Source organism: Trichosurus vulpecula, chromosome 1 (assembly GCF_011100635.1).
Source record: "Trichosurus vulpecula isolate mTriVul1 chromosome 1, mTriVul1.pri, whole genome shotgun sequence".
NCBI classification, from domain to species: domain Eukaryota; kingdom Metazoa; phylum Chordata; class Mammalia; order Diprotodontia; family Phalangeridae; genus Trichosurus; species Trichosurus vulpecula.
The window spans coordinates 394,934,131-394,958,370 of record NC_050573.1 but is presented as its reverse complement, the minus strand read 5'-3'; the positions used below and the strand labels follow the sequence as shown (position 1 = coordinate 394,958,370).

At 38.9% G+C, this 24,240-nt stretch overlaps 1 protein-coding gene across 1 annotated transcript in view; it reads left to right on the top strand.

The window, feature by feature from the left end:
- CCBE1 (collagen and calcium binding EGF domains 1) overlaps positions 1–24,240 on the top strand; it is a 65,785-nt gene that overhangs the window by 34,552 nt on the left and 6,993 nt on the right. Inside the window, exons 8-9 of the mRNA XM_036746308.1 lie at positions 7,418–7,521; positions 21,788–21,908. Coding sequence (XP_036602203.1) covers positions 7,418–7,521; positions 21,788–21,908 — 225 coding nt within the window. The remainder of the gene's footprint in view (positions 1–7,417; positions 7,522–21,787; positions 21,909–24,240) is intronic.

Here is a 24,240-nt window from a genome sequence, read left to right as displayed (position 1 = left end):
TAGATTTAGACCTGTGTGGAAGGAAGAATATCTACCGAGCCTCTGCCACGTGGGCTGTTAGATTTTTTTTCTCAAAAAGATATTGATGGCATATTCTAGTCCAGGGATTCTTAACCTCTTTTGGGTCATGGACCACTTTGGTAGTCTGGTGAAGCCTATTGATCTCTTCTCAAAATAATGTTTTAAAAAGGGATAAAATAAAATAAAGGAAAACAATTATATTGAAAAGTAGTTATCAAAAAAAAGAGTTTTTAGAGTTCACAGACCTCAGATTAAGAATCCCTGATTTAGAAAATAAACTGACTCAAGGAACTAAAGGTACATATTGTTACTTTAATGTTGCTTTCTGGTCACCTGAGTACAAAAAGCCATATGGAGCTACAGTTCCTCTCTGATGTTTGACTGTCAGAACCCCATGGGCAGCTCAGAGGCAGGGGACCTGAGGTCAGCTGAATCAACATGATGTCTTTACTGAATATCTTTCTTAAATATCCTTCTCTTGCTCTGGCTAAGTAAATTCCCTTTTATTGATTGATAGATGAACTACAAGCATCTCATTTCATTCCAGTCTTGAACCTAAATTACCGGGGAAGGGGCTTTATGAATCCTCTAGTCCAACTTCCTCATTTCACAGATGAGGAAACCGAAGTCCAGAGAGGTTAGGTGATTTCCCCATGATCACGCAGGTAGTAAGTGGTTCACCTAGAATGGCGCTTATTGGAACACAGTGATTCGGCCTGCATGAGAAAGGAAGGTCCTTGTGGCTGGTGGACCTGGAATGCAAACATTCTTCTGAGCATACAAATCACAGAAAAGGAAAACTGATTCCATAATTTTATCTTATCCTTGGCAGTCAGAGCCTACTTTCCATGAGCTAGAGTTAGAGACACAGTGAGCTCTTTCCTCCCGTGAAAGAGAAATGACATGAGATACTCATGTGCTACTTGGATAAGGAGGAATTAATGGCAGACAAGTAGAAGAGACTGGTGATTTCACACATTTCACTATGAGCATAATTTCCATGGTGAAGAATGGACTGGTTAAAAAATAACAATATTCTAAGTGAGATGGTTTGTTTTGGGTATTTACTTTCAAATTTGCTTTAGCATCAGAAATTCCTTTTCCTTTACTATATCATCTTTAAAGAAGCATAACATCTTACTACCTTAACAGAACTGTTTATCTTAGAGCTAGAAGACACCTTGAAAGAACAAATTTTCAATCTACAAGTATTTAATAAGAGTTTAATATGTGCCAGGCACTGAACTAGACAAAAACAAAAAGTAGTTCCTACTCTTAAGAAGCTTACATCCTAATGGGGAAGATCACCCACGCATAAGTAGGTATATATAAGATATATTACAGAGTAGGTACAAGGCATCTTTAGAGGGAAATGCACTCACAGCTGATCTAGGTGTAAGCAGGTACGTCATCATCATCTCCACTTGCTAAACAAAGCAGCTCAGTCCTGTAGAGGTTAAGTGACTTTTATGAAATCAAAAAGTAAGTGTTGTAGGGAGGAATGAAAGCTACAATTGTACAATTAATAAATATTTCTTAAGGATATCTTAGTGAGCCACCCTTTTTATTTAAAAAAATTGTTTTATGTTTAATTTATGGAATAAAACAAGCATTTCTATAACAGTATAATTTTTGAAAAAGATGATTATGCATGAAACTACAAATCTATTGTATACAACTTACTATTCCTTTTAAATATATAATAAAATTATCATGTAAATTTCTTTTTTTCCCCCAAAGGTGCATGACTCTTCCACTATATTATGCTACCTTATGAGGGCACTGGACTAAGATTCAGGAAAGCCTATAGAGAGACAACTATCCTTGAAGTATTGATGGGAAAAAGAAACCAGATGGCAGAATGAATAGGCTAATCTTGGAGTCAGAGAGACCTGAGTTCAAGTCCCATGTCTGACACATACTAACTGAGTGACCACGAACAAGTCGCTTCACTTCCCAGGGTCTCAAGAAAATACCTAACACTATAGGTTAGAGATGAGTTGCCGATCTGCCTCAGTGGACTCCAGGAGAGTCCTATAGAAATGAAACCAAGGTCTATACCAAAAAAAAGCATTAGGCTAATAATCTCAACTATAAGAATAAGGAATAAGAAAAAAATCTATTAGGTCATTAATCTCAGCTATAAGAAATCTTTCTAGTGTTCATTAGAGTCACTAAGAAGCAGCATAGATATTCCCTCTGCTCTAGAGTAACAAATTACAGTATTTCATCACAGTCTTTTTTTCTGGCTAGGAGATAATTATTATTAAGTATAAACATATGTGATATGAAAGTCTTTTCTTTTCTCTTTGGTTTATTACTTCACATCACCCAGTGTCTGCACAATTATTAAAGAAGGTCAAAGGAGTTTTAAATTAAATACAGCAACAGCTGGTTATTAAGGGAGGGTAAGTGGGATAGAAAGGGGGAGAGCGGCCTGAATATTGTCCTTTGATGATTGAAAGGTTACAGCCAGTTTACCTGATAAATGATGGCAAACATGCATGGACTACGGCCTTGCCAGAGACAAGACGGCCCATGGCAATAGTGTTATGGTCAGTTATTCATTCTCCTCTTTGGAAGTACAGAGCCAGAGCCAGTTTAGCAAATGATAATATGTTGTGCAACATTTGAGAGAAAGAGGAAGAGATTGAGGTAACTAATGTATTGGGAGAGATGACATGAAGGGAAATGTCCTACAGCTAATTAGCTTGCCTAGTTTCCATTTTCTCCACTTTGTCTTCTGATAAACTGTTCCTGACATCTAGAATCGCTTATTATAATTCCAAGCGCCAGACATATCCCAGGCCCTCTCAGAAGTTTCCAAACCTCATAATTCATGGACCCAGTTTGCATGACCAATGTTGAATAATAAACTAACATACTTTGCGTATTTGTGGGACTTTCCTCGTGCATGATGTTGGTAACATTTTGTGCCTTTTTTTTTACTAAGTCCATAAACTGCTACTAAAAAATATCAATGTGCCCTGTGATAAATAGCTCACACACTCAATCCCTGAAATGCTACAGAGGAGTCAGGACTTCACATAAAAAAATAGAGCTACATGCCACCCTGTGGTCTATCAGGAATATTGCACTTTCACAGAGAACAAACATAAAGAAAATGCATCTTGAATTGGGTTTTTCTCACAGAATCATCAATGCAGTCTTCATCTGATGAGACTAGAAATGGACAATCTCAGATTCATAAACATTTTAAAATATCATTTAAAAAACTACCTTGTATAGAAAGTATTTTTTCATCTTAATTCAACACAAGAAGCATTAAATGCTTTTTAGGCTCAAGGCACTGTGGTAAGTCCAGAGAATATGAAGGCAAAAATTAATCAGTCCACACCCTCAGAGTTCACCTGCTTTGGGGAGATTACAACAGACATATAAGTAAATATAAAAGAATGTGATTTGAGTACTGGGAAATAAGCGGGATCAGAAAAAAAATACAAAAAGGAGTTGGCAGCTAACTTGAATAATGAAGGAAGAGATGGGTTAGATAAATTTCTGAAAGGTAGAAATAAGGAAAGAGTGCATTCTGAACATAAGGTATAGTGTATGTGAATAAGTGGAGATAGGAAGTAGGGGATGTTGAAATCTGGAGCATCTAATCATCTAGTTTCATTGGAATATGGGAACAATGTGAAAGTAGATTGAAAAGATAGATTGGAGCCAGAGTGTGGAAAGACTTGAACGCTAGGCTGAGAAGATGGTATTTTATCTTAAAGACCTCACCTTGTGTAGAACATTGTTATTTTTAATGCTACTCTCAGAAAGTTTCACAGGCAGATTGAATATTGTGTAGATTCTAACGGGATATAGAAAGCATTTGACTGATTTGTATGCTGGAAGGGGAAGGGGGAAGCAGGCAACATTATTCCACTTTAGAGTGTCAGGTAATTTTTTTTAAGATATTAAGCTACTACTTTCGAAGGACGATGGAATACCGTTTTCTACCTGTTTTCATAGATCATCTGTCTCAGCCAGTTTGAGCACAAATGTTACATCATAGCTCTTAAAACATGTCCCTAAAGTGATGCAACTGTCTCAGAAAAAAATACAGCAATCAAAAAAAAAATAGACAGAGCTGTTTCTGAGAGACCCTCTCATCAAAGGTTCAGTGCTTACCAGAATGCTAACCTGTTGCCTTGTGGGATTGGCACCAAGCAGTACCATAAGTCATCAGAAAATTGGTAGAAGCACTCCTGTCTTCTACCTTACTACATAGCCAATTTATGAAGAGAAACAAAACCGTATCCAGGTAAATTTCTCCTGGTAAGTGGAAGTGGAGGTAAGGAACCTAGAACTCTTCCTATACACTAGAGGCTCATTCAAATTTTATTTGAAAAATCCAAATTGCCCCAAGGCATAAAGATGAGGCAGCCTAACTAAATGCACTGCCACGGATAGCAACCCTTTCTCTTTATGCATATCTAATAGTGCCACCCCTGCAGGCTGCCATAGTTCATGCAGTCCCACAGGGGGCTCCATTGTTTTTCCACAACTTCCCTGCAGAACTTGCTGGCCATGGTGCTGACTGCTTTTCTGTTACTACTAATAACAGGATTTTATACATGCTTTGTATGGTAACATTTTTGATACTCTATCCTCTGATAATTCCTGGAAAGGCAAAATTAGACATTTTCAGAGGAAAAGGAATACCTTCTCAGCATCAAAGACAGTGCTTTATGTATAATAAGTGTGTAGTAAGCATTTTTATTGAATTGAAAGCTGTCCAGCAAAATCTTAGGCTCCTACAGAGTAAGCAAAACTCAGTTTCATGTGATGCCATCAGATTGATGTTAGGAAAATTCCAGGACTCTTCAAGTGACCCTGAGAATAGGAGTGCTAGGCAGTTCCACCTCCCCAGTACTCCTATGATAAAGAGACAGATGCATAACTATTCATCTATCTTACGCCATATATGTAAATGTATATACTGTATAATGCATACATGTGTGTATATGTGTACATATGTGTGCACATGTATGTGCACATACTGAAATGTTCCACAGAGTCTCAAAGTCAGAAGAGACCTCAGAAGCTATCTAATCCAACCTGTACCTGAACAAGAGTTCTGTCTTCAGTATAACTGATAGGTCATTTCACCTTTGTTTGCAGACCTTCTCTGATCATTTCCTAAAACAACCCATTCCCTTTTTGGATAGTTCTAACAGTTGGGAAGTTTTTCCTTATGGCAAAACTAAATCTGCCTCTCTATATAGAACAAAGCCTTCCTCCACATGGCAGCCCTTCAGTTATATGAAGGAAGCTATTATGTCTCAATTCCTTTCCTGGGCCAACTTTCTTAGACATTATAACTAAACATTGTTTGGTTTTGACTGGCTTCTACTTGTTTTTCTATACATCTACAATGTTGTAGTCACCACTGACTCTACTTATTTCTCTCTATATTAGTTCATGTAAGTCTTTCCCATGGTTCTCTGAATTCTCCATATTCATAGTTCACAGTGATATTCTATCCAGCTGTCAATGTGGGCTCCCTTCCCTCTTGCTTTCCCTCCCCCCACCAACCCTGACTCCAGGCTGCCCAAAACCCATTGAGGACCCCCATACTTTTTGCCATTCTCTTTATCTTCCCTTGACCCCATTAATATTATATTCTAAAACTTTGTCAGGAATTAGTCATTCTCAGTCCATTTTCCTTTTTTGAAAATTGAGATAACACTTTCCCCTTTCCAGTGCTACAGAATCATTCTCCATGATCCTCCAGAGGTCACTGACCGTGGCTCAGAAATCACATCTGATAGTTCTAACAGTCTCTTAGGGAAGAGGTATCAAACTCACAGGCTACAAACAGCCTACAAACCTCAGGAGTGTGACTCAAAAAAGATTGTCTTCCCTTCTCTCCTTAAAAAAAAAGAAGAGAAAAAGATTGAGAAGAGGTATATCTTTGTGCACTGTTCTCCTAATACCTTATCCACTCATTCACTTATTCAACAAGTGTTTGTTGCATGCTTACAAAGTGCTAGGTACGATGGATAAATTCAAGTTTAAGAAAAAGACCTGGCTGGCCCTCAAGTAGTTTGGAGTATAGTTGGCATAATAAGGCAAATAGACAACCACAGCGTAAGGAATTCTTTTATAACGCCTGCCAAATGAGAGGTGCAAATAATTGATTTAGAAAAGAGAGAGATTATTACCAGCTAAGTAATTACAAAAGGATTCATAGGGGAACTGGAATCTGATCTGGGCCTTGAGATAAGATTTTGATAGACATAAGTGAGGGAATGAATTTCGTGCTCCTGAAGAGAATTGAGCAAAAGTATAGAAGTAGAAAGCATAGAGCATCTTATCACTTTAAAGATAGGAAGAACAGATCATGTCTCCCCTGTGATCCTTAGGTCACCATTGGTACCACCAGTGATTATTTAAAGAGCTTAGTATGCGTGGAATCCACATACTAGGTTGCTTTTGAGTCTTTTGGATGACACATACCGGGTGACAAACTGTCCTGTCAATCACACAAGCCCACACTATCTCTTTCTTTGCCATCCACTTATATTGGCAGAACACTTTCATTTGGAAACTACTACTACGTTTGTTCACTTACCCTCTCCAAGCTCTTAATTTTGATATCTTGTTTCTGTGCCAAAAGATTATATTTTATTGGCTGTTGGCTCTGTGTTCCCATCACTCTTAGATTCCGGCGTCATAGTGAAAATAATTTTATAAAGAAGCCCTGGAACATGGAGGGCCATACTAGTTCATGATAGGAGATGGTTTAGAACTCCTGGGGTTAGCATGGGTGCAACAACGTTCTCCAAATACTCCATCAGGTTTAAGGTAGTTGTGAATATGGTTAGTGTTCCTCATACCTTCTGTTGGTCCTTTGTTCTCCAACTTGGCTTCAAGTCCCTTACACTGATGTCAGTTCCCAATTCCAAACTTTGCCTCTTGCAATCTTGCCCTGTCTGGGAGTGCTTGCTGATCTGCTAATCTACAGTGAAAAAGACCAGTTTTGTGTAAAGTGCACAAGAATCATGTTGGGATTTGGGTATTATTTACAGTGCATGAATAATTGGCCCTTTTAGGTGAGTATAAATCATGTCAGGCCTACAGGGTCTGCCTTCCAGAGAGGTACTGATAAAAGGATAGTGGCACACAGTTTCACATCCCAAAGTGGAAAGGCTCTGGGAATCCTTAAATTAAAACAGCTGGGTTTGAAATGCAGCAGGGTCTCTTTCACACCATTCCCCCCTGACCTGCAGCCTTCCCATCAGTGACTGAAGAGCTGTACAAATTGCTAACATGTATACCTTGCACGTTTCAGGGTCAGAGTAGAAGCCTGCTGATGCCTTCATGTACAAGAGGTGATTCTTTTCAACCTTTTAGATCTAACTGAACCAGTCTTCTTTCCCAGGACATGATGAGAAAGTAGAGAATGTGCTGAAGGCAGGAACCTGCTGTGCCACTTGTAAGGAGTTCCACCAAATGAAACAGATGGTATTACAGTTGAAACAAAAGGTATGCTCTCTGGGCCTATTTTGGAAAAGGGAATTGTGGGCAATGGGTTGAAGCAGAGTCACATTTATTAAAGGAAGGAAAAAAAAGTGTCTAAGGCACATACTTAGGAAATGAATTGATCTGCCAGAATGGTATTGAGCCCCCACTGAGTGTAACCTAAGCTCCCTGAGGGCAGGATCTATGCATACTCTTCTCTGGAAACCCCCTCCCATTGCCTTATCCATGGTACACTTGGTGCTCTATTAATGTCTGCTGAATTTGTTGAGTTTTATTTGGTGCTTAGGAAAATATACAAGCTCTTTCCCCAGGGGTTCATGATAGAAAAGGAAAAGCAAATAAAATACAGTAATGAGAAAGGTTCCAGTATGAACACCATTCAAAAAGAAAGTTTTCAGTCAAATCCCAGAGTACTGTGCACAATATAATCACTTTGTTGGTGGTGAATGTATTTGTTTGGACCATGTAGCACACTATAGATCAGATCAACCATCACCATTTATGACAGTGTATTCCCTGGGTTTGAAATGACTGCTCTTCTTGACACATGGTCCCCAGATATAAAGTCCCCCACATGTGCTCTAATCTGATTTTTGAATATGAACAATGTTTCTTCTGCTGAAGTTCATCATGAGCTTTTTGAAGTTTGAATCTCAAAAATTATAGAGGATTTTCAGCTGACAAAGGATATCCAAGTGTTATGTAAAGTGTGGAGAAGGAAAGCAGAGTTTTAGGGATCATCTGGGGAACACATGTGCAGGACAGCAGCCATGTTTAACAAAAGACACACCCAACCACAAATGGTTATAATTGGTCAATCCATTTTACGGTATTGCCACACAAGCCTGACAAGAGATCATTTCAGAAAGTAAATCATTACACTATGTCTGATATACTAGGAATTTACCTTGTAAATCCAGCTTGTTGTAACAACCCTTGAGAAAATACAGAACTTTACATAGAGAAGCTAATCCATCAAAGTTTGTTTAATGATGAATAAGTGAACACAGCTTTTTAAAAAATGTCATTCCTGAGGTCTGCTGACCTAATATTGTAAATGATTAATAAAGCACATGGGTTCATCTGCTTTTGACAAAATTCTAGTTTGTCTAATTGGTCTTACTATGGGTTCTTAGTACAACAAAAGGGTATATAGAAAGCTTTTCACCTTGAGATCAAAAGGGTAAATAAAGGTATAAAATTTTTCCAAGCTTAGCAAACAGTCATGGCTTTACAGCTACCTAGCTACGTGACTTTGGACAAGTGACTTTCAAAATAATAGATTTGTATTGATAGCTTTGTTTTTTTTATTGGCTAGATTTTTCCTTGTAGAACCAACCCCCACCATCCCTTAAAACAAAGTGGGCTTTTTTGTTGAAAAGAGAAAAAAGTCAACAAAACCAATCAATATAGTAAAAAAAAATGACATCACATGCAGTATTCCACCAATACTGGCCCACTCACATCAGCAAAGGGGTATCTGTGTATATGTGAATGTGGGTGGGTGGATGTATCTTTATATTGATCCTTTATAATGTCACAACATTCTTTTTTTATTATTTCACGGTAGTGTTTTTTATTTACATTATTGTAGTCATTGTGTATGTTCTTTTCCTGGCTCTACTTTTCCTGCTTCTACTTGATTTTGCAACAGTTAATGTAAGTCTTTCCTTGCTTCTTTGTATTCATCATATTCGTAATTTCTTTTATTACAATAATATTCCATGATATTCATGTGCCATAATTTGTTTAGCCATTCCCCAATTGATGATCATCTCTTTGTTTCTATGTTTAACCTCTCTTGGCCTCAGTTTCCTTATATATCAAATGAGAGTATTGAACTGTGAATGAATGAATGAAAAGCATTTATTAAGTACTTACTGTACAGTATGGAGATCATTGTGCTAAGATCTCTGGAGATACAGAGAGAAAAGCAAGACAGTCCCTGCTATGAAGAAGTTCACATTCTAATGGTATAAATAGCATGTATAGTTTTCAGTTGCAAATTAGATGAAAAGATCCCCTGGTCCTTAGGAGGCAGCAGCAAAGCAGATAGTAACGCAGTCTTCTTTAATTTTATTTCCACTTAGATCCATATCTCCTCCTGACCTTGAACTGTTTGATAGTACCAAGGACTTTGGTGTCAAAGCCTTTCTTTTCTGGTTCTTCAGTAGCTGTGGTGGCTGAGGAGGCAGGGATTGTAGCACCCATGGAAGCAGTTGCCCAGTCTTGTTCCACAGTAATCTGAGGACAGGTTTTGATTTGAGGTGGTAGTGTTGGTTTGACTCAACTGGAATAGGCTGCTTTCAATCACTCCTTCAGGACATATTGCTGCTTCAGCTAACTTGGTTCACCTGTCCCTGACACTCGTTAATGAGGATGTCTAGCTCCTGCTCCCCATGGCTTGCTTCCTGAGACGATGGCTGTGTGGGCTGGACTGGAAGGAGGCTAGTCTGAACAGGAGAATGCTGCCATTCCTGGGGCTCTTGGCCATACATGACAGAAGTTGGCAGTTAGTCAGCAGTTGGTGTGTGGCAACAGGGAAAGTGGAATCCTTCTCCACAACGATTTTACCCCTCAATGTAGCTCAGGAGTTCTTAACCATTTCTGTATCATGGGGCTCTAACAAAGCCTATGGACATCTTCTTAGAATAATGTTTTTGTTTAAATTAATAATTGAGAAAGTATCCAATTTGTTAGAGTTTAATAAAAATAAAGATGTAGTTTTTTTCCCCTCTAAGTTCATGGCCTCTTTGAAATCTCTCCATGACCTCAGTCCATGTACTGAATGTTAAGAACTCTTGATCCAGGTGTCTGAGGCCCCTTTTCACTCTAAAGTTTCGTTAATTCATGAAAACACAAGCATTGTGTTAGGTGCTAGAGGAAGCAGAAGGTTGAGCTGATATTTGGTTCAGGGGTAGAGAACCTGCAGCCTCAAGGCCACATGTGGCCTTCTAGGTCCTTGGGTGTGGCCTTTTGACTGATTCCAAATTTTCTAGAACAAACCCTTTAATTAAGGGGATTTGTCCTGTGAAGTTTGGATTCAGTCAAAGGGACACACTTAAGTACCTAGAGGGCCATACATGGCCTCGAGGCTGCAGGCTCCCTATCCCTGGAATCCCTGCCATTCTGTAACATGCAATCTGATAGAAGAAAAAGACCGAAACATACATAAATTTAACATGGAATATCAAATGTAAAGTAGATCAGAAATCTTTAGAACAAAATGCTTTCTCCTGGCCAAAACTTGAAATGCAGCATCTAGGAAAGCTGTCATTTCATGGTGATACTTCTAAAGCAGTAAGTATTAAGGAGTTAAGTGTTGTGGTTTGTTTGGAGATTCAAGTATGAATAAAAATAAGCCTTCACTTCCCCTTTGCAGGGAAGGAAAGGTGATTTATGTTCATTTTGAGTTGTCACAATGGGATAATCAGATCAGTCATTTTTAGCCTTCTGTGTTCCAACAAGGAAAGCTAAATTTGTCTTGAACTTTAATAAAAATCTAATGTTTACAAAGAAAACCAGAAACCACCAAAGTGCAATGTGTGAGGTTAGAAGGGAAATCTGTGTTAATGGTCCCTAATGAGAATTTCAGCCATCACTTACATAATTTTAATGATACAAACAGTTTCCCTGGCTTAATCCACCAGTTTACTGAATATTGGTAAATACTAGCCAGTTGACAGACTTTAGCAGTGGTAGGTATGTATTTAAATAACTAAGAATAAAACAAGAAACATGCAATTTTTGAGGGAAGGCAAACATGTATGTATGTATGTATGTATGTATGTATATATATATATATCCCCCCACACACACAAACACAAACATATACCAGTGAGGAAAGGAAAACAATCTGTTGCATTAGGGTTGATAAATATGTATGTCATATTCTGTTTATTCCAGGCAAATTTCACAAAGAAACTAGTTTTCAAATTGCATGTTAATGATTAGAGAATCATAAATTCAGCTATTGCTCAGCTTATTAAATTATAAATCTTTCCACATTTGCTCACTGAAACCCAAAGGGGTAGAGGGAGGATACCTCAGGTGTAAATGAGCCAGTATGATTTAATGGTAAGAGCACTGGCATTAGAGTTGAGGACTTGGGTCTAAGATTTGGTAGACATGCTACTTGCCATCTTTGTCATCTTGGGCAAGTTGTTTAATCTCTCTGAGCCTCAGTTTCCTCATCTGCAAAAGGGGGGGGAATGGAACAAGATGATCTCTAAGATTCCTTTCAACTCCAAATGACCTAGTAAGTAGAACACCCAACTGAGATAATTTCATGAGATATTTAAAAGTTCCTTTGTCAAGTGCATTTCTAACAGGGACCTGTGCTATTTTTTTTAATTATCTATGGCAGAAGAAATACACAAAAGAGGAAAAAGAAGATTGGTATAATGCCATCTCTGAGGTTCTCGTACATAGTTCTTAGCTTAGTGTTCTGCACATAGTAGGTGCTTAACAAACGTTTAATGAACAAATGGCTGAGTGAAAACACCTCTTTTCTATGACGTCTTTTTGTTACTTCACCAATAAAAGTCCTTTGGATTAAGCCAAAGACAGATAATGAGTTCTACTCTTTACTAACTAACATTCTAACATGGACATTCTAGTAATATCATTAAGGAATAACTCATTTTAAAGTGTTCCAATAGATTTCGCACCAGTCATTGCATAAGTAACACCACGAAGGCTAATTCTGGAAGTAATGATAACTGATATCTGTATATGGTTTACAAAGAACTTTCACATACAGACTCATTTGATCTTCACAACAACCTTCAAGGCAGACAGGTATATTATTAGCTTTTGACGGATGAGGAAACTGAGGATTAGAGAGTAGGCCACTTGCCTAAAGTCGCAGATGGCTACATCTTCTGATTTCACCCCACATTCTTTCCACCAAATGGTTCTGCCTCTAACACCAACCATCTGATACTTGTGGTCACAAATGAATGTTAACCATTAATACAAATAAGCACTGGGCTGGCAGAGGTAATGATACCCGTACCCGAGAGAGTTACCAGTACCACCACAAAAGATGGTACAAACAGAAGTCTAATCAAGCAACTGTGATCCTAGCATAGCTACCCCCCACATTCCTAGTGGGGAAAACCAGCTAAAAAAAACTGGAGCTGGTTTACAGATGACGCACTTGATCATTTATCTTTTAGACAGTGGTCTTTGTCTTGCCAACTCCTCAAAGATAAATTGGAGCCATGAACTCAGCCAGCTCCTCAGAGATCAGCCATTCTCCAGCACAAGCCTTTTGACATGATGAGGTGTGATTGCCAGAGGATAATTCCAAAGGAAACAAGACAAGAAAAAAGGATAGTTTGGTACATTTTGCAAGGCCCATGGGGATGTACGCTGAGTCAGGGATAAAGAGTTCGAGGAAAAATTTATTTTGTTATTGCCTCTATCCTACAGAAGAGGGAGCAGGCTCTCCATTCCCTATCATGAGATAGCCCAACCTAGGCAATAAGTGGTTCAGGGGACCAAACAACAACCCATTTTGACTCAAGAACTAATTGAGTGGTTTGTGCCCAGCACTATGCTAAATGCTCTAAGCATAGAAAGAAATATAAGATTAGATCTTGTACTCAGGGAGCTTATAATCTCAATGGAAGAAAAATAAAAATTCATTTTAATCAACACTAACCAAGAAATATTACAGGTAAAACATGCAGTAATAATAAAAACAATTTTTTTTATATACTCGTTTTAAGACTTACAAAATACTTTATATGCATTTCTTCATTTTATCCTCAAAACAACTCTAGGGACTAAGTACTGTAGATATCATTATCCTCATTTTACAAATATGAAAGTATGGGTAAGTGAGTTGTATATGGTCACTTATCCAGTAAGTATGGGAGATGGGATTTGAACTTGGGCCTCTCCTGAATCCAAGTTCAGCTTCCTACTATATTATACTGTCCCTAAAAGCTAAGACATAATCACAAGACATAACTAAACAATAACCCACAGGTAGTAGTTAACTAAGAACTCAAATGACTGTAAGTTTAACAGGAGGGCAGAGGAGGAAGAGTTCAGTATGTGTAGCCTACTAGCTTGATGGCTTCAAGTTCCTATCTCACGAATATCTTTAGCTAGCTGGTTGATTTGGGGGAAATTGCTTAAAATCTCTGCAACGTGGTCATTTCATCTTCAAGTATCATAGTTCCCACCTGTAAAAATCACCCACCAGCTAGTCAATGCCAACCTACTTCTCTGGCTTGGGAAAAAGTGATTTCCAAGTGACTCTGAGGTACTTTACCAAATGCAAAGTTAAATTTCAATGTTAAATTTTAGATGTGGATGTTAATGGTCTGACTGTTGGGACCCATGAAATGGAAGAAAACTGGAAGAATGTTGCTGTAACTTGCCTCCTAAACACTTTGCCTCCTTGCACACGCTTTATAGTTATTACAGGGAATGGATCCAGGGATGGGACAGCAGCACTTAAATAAACCAAGCCCCTAACATCCAGCCTTGCTAAAAGCACAGAGGAATTGCAAGTAGCCAGAAAATAATTATCCTGCTGAGGTCAGCCAGGAAACTGAGGTTAACACTCACTGTGTCACCCAATGAATATGACAACGTAGTGAATTTTGCAAGGGTGAACAGGAGGGCTTCTTAGGAAAGGGGAGAAGAAGGAGACTCTGGGAGATTTTCCTGAAGAAAAGGATTGGCTGGTCTCTGGCACCCAGAGTCTTGACTATAGAATTCATAATCATAAGATGTTAGAAATGGGAGGAAACCCTCTGAGCTCATCTAGCACAGGAGTTCTCCACCCTTGTTTGTGGCAGTCCAATGAAGCTTACAGACCCCTTCACAGAATGTTTTTAAATGCATAAAATACACAGGATTATGAAGGAATTCAATTATATTGAAATACAGTTTTCAAAATATAAAAAAAATTAACAGACTCCAGGTTGAGAACCCTTGATGGCTCAATCCCTTTATTTCACAGGTGATAGAAGTGAGGCATTAGATAGCGGAAGGGAAGTGCCCTGTTAGTAAATGATAGAAGTCAGACTGGCATGGTGCAATAGAAAGAATGGCAGATTTTACAGTCAGTGAACCTGCATCCTGTCTTTGCCACATGGTACTTGTGTGATTTGGGGCAAGACACTCTGCCTGTCTGAGCCTCATCTATAAAATGAGAAGGGTTGGATTAGATGACCTCTGCAGTTGCTCCCAGCTCTAAGTGGGATCCAAGAACCCAAGTCTTCTGATTCTGAGGCTAGTTCTCTTAGCACTCTACCCCACAAAGAATCTCTTATTCTTCATATTTGTTTCTTTCACCAGGAAGCAAGTAAAGAGAATTTAGTGCTTTCAGGTGACACTATTCTCCTAACTCCACCTCTGTTAATAGGACATGTATTTTAGGCCTTTTTTTCCCATAGCGGAGAAAGAATTCACCAGATCAATCCACATATTCACTTTCTGCCATTCTTGAGACCAAGGGCACACACTTGCAGAATGGCTGACTGAGGTTAGGAGGCCACCCTATGGCCATGAATTTGAGCACAGGTTAATCATTAAATGACTCCTGAGCGGGAGTCGGGCGGATGGGGCCCCTAGCGCCCTGAATATGTGAGCTGCGGCAGTTACCAGACCCCTCCACCCACAAACACCAAAGACTGCGGAGAAGGTTAGTGGGAAAAGCTGCGGGAGTGGAAGGAGTTCGAGGTTCGGCTTCCAGCCCTGGGGGCAGCGGAGGTGGGGCAGCTACAGTTGCTGCTGCTTCTGGCCCCAGGCCCACCTGGTGGGAGGAATTAAGTGGCGGATCAGAGCAGGAGTGCATGGCCTGCTGAAGATCTAAGCCCGGCCGGGCTGGGGGATCTTGGGGAAGGAGTAGTGTTGGTGTGACAGAGCTGGCACCTCCCCCCCCAAACGTGGAACATAGAACTCATTAGTCTACAAGCAGTCATACCCCACTGAAAAACTCAAGGGTCAAGTTAGTTGGTTGGGAATATGGCCAGGCAGCGAAAGCACACCCAGATTCAGTCTCAGACTTTGGATTCTTTCTTTGGTGACAAAGAAGACCAAAACATACAGCCTGAAGAAGACAACAAAGTCATAGAGCCTACAACCAAAGCCTCCAAGAAAAACATGAACTGGCCCCAGGCCATAGAAGAACTCAAAAAGGATTTGGAAAAGCAAGTTAGAGAAGTAGAGGAAAAATTGGGAAGAGAAATGAGAAGGATGCGAGAAAACCATGAAAAGCAAGTCAATGACTTGCTAAAGGAGACCCAAAAAAATACTGAAAAATACACTGAAGAAAACAACACCTTAAAAAACAGACTAACTCAAATGGCAAAAGAGCTCCAAAAAGCCAATGAGGAGAAGAATGCCTTGAAAGGCAGAATTAGCCAAATGGAAAAGGAGGTCCAAAAGACCACTGAAGAAAATGCTACCTTAAAAATTAGATTGGAGCAAGTGGAAACTAGTGACTTGATGAGAAATCAAGATATTATAAAACAGAACCAAAGGAATGAAAAAATGGAAGACAATGTGAAATATCTCATTGGAAAAACCACTGACCTGGAAAATAGATCCAGGAGAGATCATTTAAAAATTATTGGACTACCTGAAAGCCATGATCAAAAAAAGAGTCTAGATATCATCTTTTAAGAAATTATCAAGGAGAATTGCTCTGATATTCTAGAGCCACAGGGCAAAATAGAAATTGAAAGAATCCATCGATCGCCTCCTCAAATAGATCCCAAAAAGAAATCTCCTAGGAATATTGTCGCCAAATTCCAGAGCTCCCAGATCAAGGAGAAAATACTTCAAGCAGCCAGAAAGAAACAATTTGAGTATTGTGGAAACCCAATCAGAATAACCCAAGATCTGGCAGCTTCTACATTAAGAGATCGGAGGGCTTGGAATGCGATATTCCGGAGGTCAATGGAGCTAGGATTAAAACCTAGAATCACCTACCCAGCAAAACTGAGTATCATGTTCCAAGGCAAAATATGGATTTTCAATAAAATAGAGGACTTTCAAGCTTTCTCAGTGAAAAGACCAGAACTGAATAGAAAATTTGACTTTCAAACACAAGAATCAAGAGAAGCATGAAAAGGTAATCAAGAAACGGAAATTGCAAGGGACTTACTAAAGTTGAACTGTTTTGTTTACATTCCTACATGGAAAGATGATGTGTATAATTCATGAGACCTCAGTATTAGCGTAGTTGAAGGGAATATGCATATATATATATATATATATGTTTATGTATATATATATAAGTGAATGTGTATGTATGTATATATCTATGTGTATATGTATGTATGTATGTATATATGTGTGTGTGTGTGTTTTTATATATATATATGTAAAAGAGAGAGAGCAGACACAGGGTGAGTTGAAGATGAAGGGAAGATATCTAAAAGAAATAAAATTAAATTAAGGGATGAGAGAGCAACATACTGAGAGAGGGAGATAGGGAGAGATAGAATGGGGTGGATTATCTCGAATAAAGGTGGCAAGAGGAAGCAGTTCTGTGGGAGGAGGGGAGAGGGCAGGTGAGGGGGGAATGAGTGAACCTTGCTCTCATCAGATTTGGCCTGAGGAGGGAATACCATGCGTACTTAGTTGGGTATCTTACCCCACAGGAAAGAAGAGGGAGGAAGATAAAAAAAAATAAAAGGGGGGGGATGATGGAGGGGAGGGCAGATGGGGGCGGAGGTAATCAAAACAAACACTTTGGAAAGGGGACAGGGTCAAGGGAGAAAATTCAATAAAGCGGGATGGGTTGGGAAGGAGCAAAATGTAGTTAGCCTTTCACAACATGAGTATTGTGGAAGGGTTATACATAATGATACATGTGTGGCCTAGGTTGAATTGCTCGACTTCTTAGGGAGGGTGGGTGGGAAGGGAAGAGGGGAGAGAATTTGGAACTCAAAGTTTTAAAAACAGATGTTCAAAAACAAAAAAAAAGTTTTTGCATGCAACTAAAAAATAAGATACACAGGCAATGGGGCGTAGAAATTTATCTTGCCCTACAAGAAAGGAAGGGAAAAGGGGATGAGAGGGGGGGGGTGATAGGGGGGGGGCTGACTGGGGAACAGGGCAACCAGAATATATGCCTTCTTGGAGTGGGGGGGAGGGTAGAAATGGGGAGAAAATTTGTAATTCAAACTGTTGTGAAAATCAATGCTGAAAACCAAATATGTTAAATAAATAAATTTAAATAAATTTATGTGTGCTGTAAAAAAACAAATGACTCCTGAGCTTGTCCCCAATTTTATAAAGGTCCTGTTAGAATTTACTTTGCACTAGCTTCTTCAAAGTAGTAGGGCTATCATGCGAAATTATGACAGCCTTATATGACAGCCTGGAATGTTAAACATCTATTTTATTCAGAATCATGTTTCATAATAGAGGTGTTTAATGTAAAGATGGTTGACTCACTCTTTATGAACCTCAACTTTATTCCCCTGGCAGGATAGTATATTTCCATAAACGAAGGAAATTGTCAGCTTGTAAAAACATATCACAAGAACACCACACTCATAAGGTCCCCTGTGGGTGGAAAACAATAATATCAGTGGTAATTCTCAGAATCATGTTTCATAATGAAGATGTTGAGTGTAAGCATGGCAGAACTTGATGCCAAAAATAAACAATAAAAAGATAGAAGTGTCTTTCACCACAGTGAAAGTCTTTTGGCAGCAGAAAATTCACAGTCCTACCTATACGTTATTCACACCTAATAATATTTGCCCTAGTATTCTGGCTATGGATCAACAGATGCATTTACTTTCTTTGATGCTTTTCCCTAGATCCTATGCAAGACCTCCTGGCTATCTTTTGGTTTTGTTTCCCTGTTGTTTTATTGTGGAGGTCAATTCCCCGAAGTATAATGTTGTACATACTATATTTGAAATAGAGGCCAGGAGATGAGATCTAGATTTATCCTATGGAGCACCTTTCCTGTGGATTGTATCACAAGTCTCCCAGAACTTTAGCATGAAATTTAAGGCAAAGGAAAAGAGAGAATGGAATAATCTGAATGAGAAAATGGAAAGTGAAAAGTGACTACCCTAAAATGGTTATTCTGTTTTTGGCCAGTACTACAGAGACAGTACCCAACACTTAAAATAACAGATTGCATCTCAGTAATTCCATGTCCAAGGTCACCAAATAGGATGCCCTGTGCCTGGCCACTTTTTCACAATGATATTTGCTCTAGCAAGAAATGTAAGGCTCCCCTGAACCAAGCACATATGCCCGTAGTCACCTACCTAGATTCCAAGGTGGCTTTGGAGGCTTAAGGGATCTTGAAGGTCTGGATATGGTCCAGAGTAGGTCCCTCTCCCAGCCTCCACCAGATCCTGGCCCAGGGGACTCCAATATCTTTCAGTCAGCTCCAGTCCAATTTCTTAGGCAAAAAATGCACTGAGGATTTAAAAGATAGATTTTTATTTTATTTACTCTTCCCTTTGCTTTCTCCCCTTGTACCTCTTTGCTTCCAAATACTCCCTTTTAACATCCCACCTCCTTATCTCTTGGTAAGTAGACCAGTGACTGACAACTCAGGACACCTGTCTTGGAGCTGTCAGGTAGCCTAGAGTTCATCACTGCCTTTCCTCCCTACCTGAGAAGCCCCCAAGGGACTTGGAACTCACTGTCTGGAGTCATCTCTCTAGAGGACCTCTGACCCTCAGACTTCACATATCCCAGTTGGCCCAGCAGATCTGTGTCCATTGGAGCTTATGTGATGATCTTTCTCACTTCTGTATTACCTGATCTGTGCCTTCAAAAGATAGTTTGGAGCATTTAAAACCAGTTCCATTTTCATAAAAAACAAGGCGTTCTCTTGATGACTAGCCATCACATGACAGAATATCATAGATGGAGTATACAGCTACCTGGTTGTTGTAATTTAAGAGGCTGAAAGGCCTTCTTTTCAAAAATGTCTTCCTCACGGTCACATATCCCCCTGGAATTCTCCCTCTTAGTTATTCCTAATAGTAATTCTATGGGACTTTAAGGATGGCAAAGCAATCTACAAATATTCCCATTTCATCCTCACAACAACTGGGAAGTAGGTGCCATTATTATCCTCATTTTATAGATGAGGAAGCTGAAGTAGATTAAATAACTTAACCAGGGTCACTTAGCTCGTGTTTGAGACAGGATTTGAACTTAAGTCTTCCTACCTCTAAGTCCAGTGCTATATCCACTGAGCCAACCAGGCTCCTCTGAGTTAACTGCTTCAGGTTACATGTTAGGGACTGCGGAAAATCTCGTACGAAAGTCTTCAGAAAATCCTAATACATATATAAACTTGAGGAGCTTGGGTTCTATGTATGATAAGAACTGTTGATAAATAATGTGGCAAAGCAAATCTGTTTAAGTTTAGAGTAATTACATTACAGACTGTTTTCTCTATTCTCTGTCAAGTGAAAAACAAAGGCTACCATAATTTAGGTCAAGAAGAATTAAAGTCCATATCAGTTATTAGCATAAAATCCAGATTTCTTTTAAAAGCCTTTAAAGGAATTTGGAATTTGAATTTTTTGACAAATTACTTCTAGCGTACATATGACCCAAGTTAGTATGATACACTGAAAGATTTGCGATTTCATTGGTGTGGGTGGGCCAACTTTTCATTGATGAGGATTGTTAACCTTTGTTTTTCAAGATTGATGATGGCCAAAAAGTCACCAAGCAGTCTATCTTCTGACTACCACCCTCTCTGAATTTAAGGCTGATCCTCAGGTGATAGGTAACTAAAGGCCTATCACCACACCCAACCACGAAGGCTTTACAGGTTGGAACACCCTGCTTGTGCTCCATTGATGGCTCAGTATAACATGGCGCATCATGGGGAATGGTGCATTTGGAGTCACAAAACCTTAGTTCAAATCTGAGGTCTATTACTTTGCTTCTTATGTGATCTTGGCAAGTCTCAATTTCCTTGGACCTCAGTTTCCTCATCTTTAAAGTGAGGGGGTTGAAGTAGTGTGACACTCCAACTGAAGCTGGAGTCAGAGAAGCTGGGTTCAAATTCTTGCTCTGACACATTACCTTTATGATCTTGGTAAGTCACTTAATCTCTTTGGGCCTCAGTTTTCTCATCTATAAAATGGAGGGGTTGGACCAGATGACCTTTGAGGTCCCTTTTTGGTCCAAATACATGATCTAAATTAATGCTTAACATTTGAGAATCCAGGGTGACCTCTAATTCTGAGAAGATATTGAAGGAATACTTTGGTGAATGACAGGCTGTTGTTAATGCTTAAAAGTTTAAACACTACTCAAAGGCTTTATGAACCTTATTGATTTTCTGGAAAGAGTTCATGCTGTCCCCTGCCATCAAGTCAATCCAATTCAGCAAATACCTGTTAAGCACTGACTATGTGTAAGATACTATACTAGTCTCTAGGGATAAAATGACAATAACTTTACAGTCCCTGCCCTCAAGGAGCTTATGTTTTACTGAAGGGGGATACAACATGTACACTTATAAGTAAATACAAGGTATACATTATAAATCATATACTATCATACATATTATACGATTTATTATATGTAATATAATAATCAAATAGTACCACAGATTAATTATTTTAGTTAACAATATCCACTGCTTGAATTAATTTCTCACATCAGTCATAGGAGGAAGCAGGACCCTAAAGAAATAAGTTATAGAATAGGTGAGCTGTGATGAAATATGGTAAGGAGGAGGATGTCCAGAGCATGGGGCACTAGCTCATCCAATGGAATATAAGTATGGAGGGGACCTTATGGATAGAAAGCATTGAGAATCTTTTAGGTTAAGGGTGAAAGGAAGGGAGGATACTACAAAGTAAAGGAAAAGTGGGATTTTACAAATAAACATCACTTGCTTCACAATTTTACCAAAGGTTATTACTGAGTATTCAGACGTTACTCTAAACCTCATCATGGGTCCCAGTCCCAGAGAGAAATAGGTTCTGTCAGCTGGCCAAAGAGGATAAGTCCCAGAATTTCAGGCCTTTTCCAAAAGAGACCTTGGTTCTAGTCTGACTCCACCTCTAACTCTGATGACCTTTAGCTGTGTGATTCTGAGTAAGTCACTCCATCTTTCTGGTACTTAATTTTCTCAGTAATTAAAATGAAGAATTAGGACTAGATGATCCCTAGGCTTCCATCCAGTCTTAGCTTTCTCTGGTTCTTTGCACTGGGAGCACAGCAACAAATGACAAGATTTTACACAAAACCATGAACCTCTCCTTTCTAATAGTGGTAACTCTCTTTCCAGATTGCACTACTCCCGAACAATGCCGCAGATCTGGGCAAGCATGTCACTGTTGACAAGTTGCTGGCTTCAAACACCTACCTGCCAGGGCCTCCTGGGCAACCTGGAGGTCAGGGCCCTCCAGGTGAGTGAAAGGAGTGGGAAAGATGAAAGGGTAATGAAAACCTCTGGGAAACAAGCAACACTCTCCAATGGGCAAACCACATTACATCTCTGTGACTCATTTTCCAAATTTGTATGAGGGGCTTATAACAACTAGGGTTCTTCCAGTTCTGTATCTTTAATCCTGTGTTTCAGTAAAATGATAGCAGGTTGCATTGCCATCAGCAAGTAAGTCATCAATGCATCATCTACTAGTGATTGATTGGAGGAAGAATACTGGAAGATCCTAGATGACAGCAAACTGACTGGGCATAAGCTGCTTGTTAAATGCCCAATGTATAGATTTAAAGAAGTGGGTACTCAAGACTGTGTCACTAATATCCATCAGCATTTTAGGAGTAAAGAATCAGTGCTATATAAGCAGATGGGTTCCCTAAAGATAAATGTAGTTTTTAGAGAAGCCAAATGAAAACATTTGAAGTCATTTTTCACTGAGCCAGTTGCCTTTAAGACTAATTATTAGTCATTAAGGGAAAGAGGAGGTGTGCAAGCTCATTTTTTACCAATATGAACTTTCTTATTTGTTATTGGACACTGATAGTCCACCAATGTTCAGTCCCATTCATTTTTAAAAGTAATGGGCATCTACAACCTAGTAAGTCCTATGCTTTGGCAGTGTTAGGGGATGTGAAGTAGAAAGTGGCATTTCTGTCCCTGTATAACTTACAACTGAATTGAGAAGTTAAGACCTCAATATTTCATAAAAATAAAGTCATTACTACACTGTTGGTAGAGCTGTGAACCAGTCCAACCATTCTGTAAAGCAATCTGAAAATATGTCCAAAAGGCTATTAAACTGTGCATAGCCTTTGACCCAGCAATACTACTAGATTTATATCCCAAAGAGATCAAAGAAAGAGAAAAAGTACCTATATTTACAAAAATATGTACAGCAGCTCTTTTGTGACAGAAAAGAATTAGTGCCTGAAGGAGTGCCCATCAATTTGGGAAAGACTGAACAAGCTATGGTATATGAATATGATGGAATATTATTGTGCTATCAAAAATGATGAAGGGGATAATTCCAGAAAAACTTGGGTAGATTTGTATGAACTGATTCAGAGTGAGGTAAGCAGAACCAAGAAAATAATTTATAAAAGAATGATGGGATAAAGATAAATAACTTTGAAAGACTTAGGAACTCTAAACAATACAATGACCAACCACAGTTCTAAAGAATTAATGATAAACCATGCTATCCACTCCAGAAGAGAACTGATGGACTCAGAGTATAAATTGAAGCATGCTTTCTTTCTTTTTCCGTGGACATGGCCAATGCAGTAATTTATTTGGCTTAATGATACATATTTGTAATGGGTTTTGTTTTTCTTGCATTCTCAATGGGTAGAAAAAGGTGAATTGAGATAAAGAATTTAGAACTGAAAATAAATTTGAATTTTAATAAATACACACATAAAGCAGTCAGACATAATTGTGATCGATCAGTCAATCAATGAGCATTTATTGGATGCTTACTATATGCCAGGCCATATTCTAAGTGCTGGGGATACAATGAAAGGCAAAAAACTCAAAAAACAAAAATAATCCCTGCCCTCAAGGATCCTACATTCTAATAGGGGAGATGACATGTAAATAACAAGTTACATACAAGATACATATAGCATAGACAGAAAGTAATCTGAAAGGGGAAGGTATTAGCATCTAGGAGGGTTGGAGAGGACAGGACTAACACTTGAAGTCCAGGGAAACTAAGAGAAAGAGGTGATCATAGTTGTAAAGCTGGAAGGGACTCGAAGCAGTCATAAAGCACAGTTCTAGGTGAGGAAACTGAGTCCCAGAGAGATTAAATGACTTGCTTAAGGACATACAGGTACAAGTGTCAGAGTTTGGATTTCAATACAGGTTCTCTGACTCCAATTCTAACATTCTTTATTCTACCATGAAGTACAAAAATGGCTGATACTGGAGGTCAGAAAAAAAATCATTATATACAGGAATGGTTAGGGTAGGCTTCATGGAAGAAGCAGGGCCTGAGCTAAAACCTTGAATGATGGATATAATTAGGTAGAGGGAAATGATTCAGGGGAAAAAGTGGGCCAAACTGTTTTTTTTCTTCCCTGATTCTGTCCTAATCCTGTTTTTCCTTAAAGGTGATAGAAACAATTTTGAGTCTATGTCTATTCACAGAATGAGTTGGTATTGGCCTCCATCTCCACATACCTTCCTTCCCTAGCATAGGTCCTATGATTAACCTACTCTCTGGTCATCTCAGAAAATCTCTTATATAGACATCCTCCTATTTATCAATGAATATGTTATCTTTTCTTATGCAT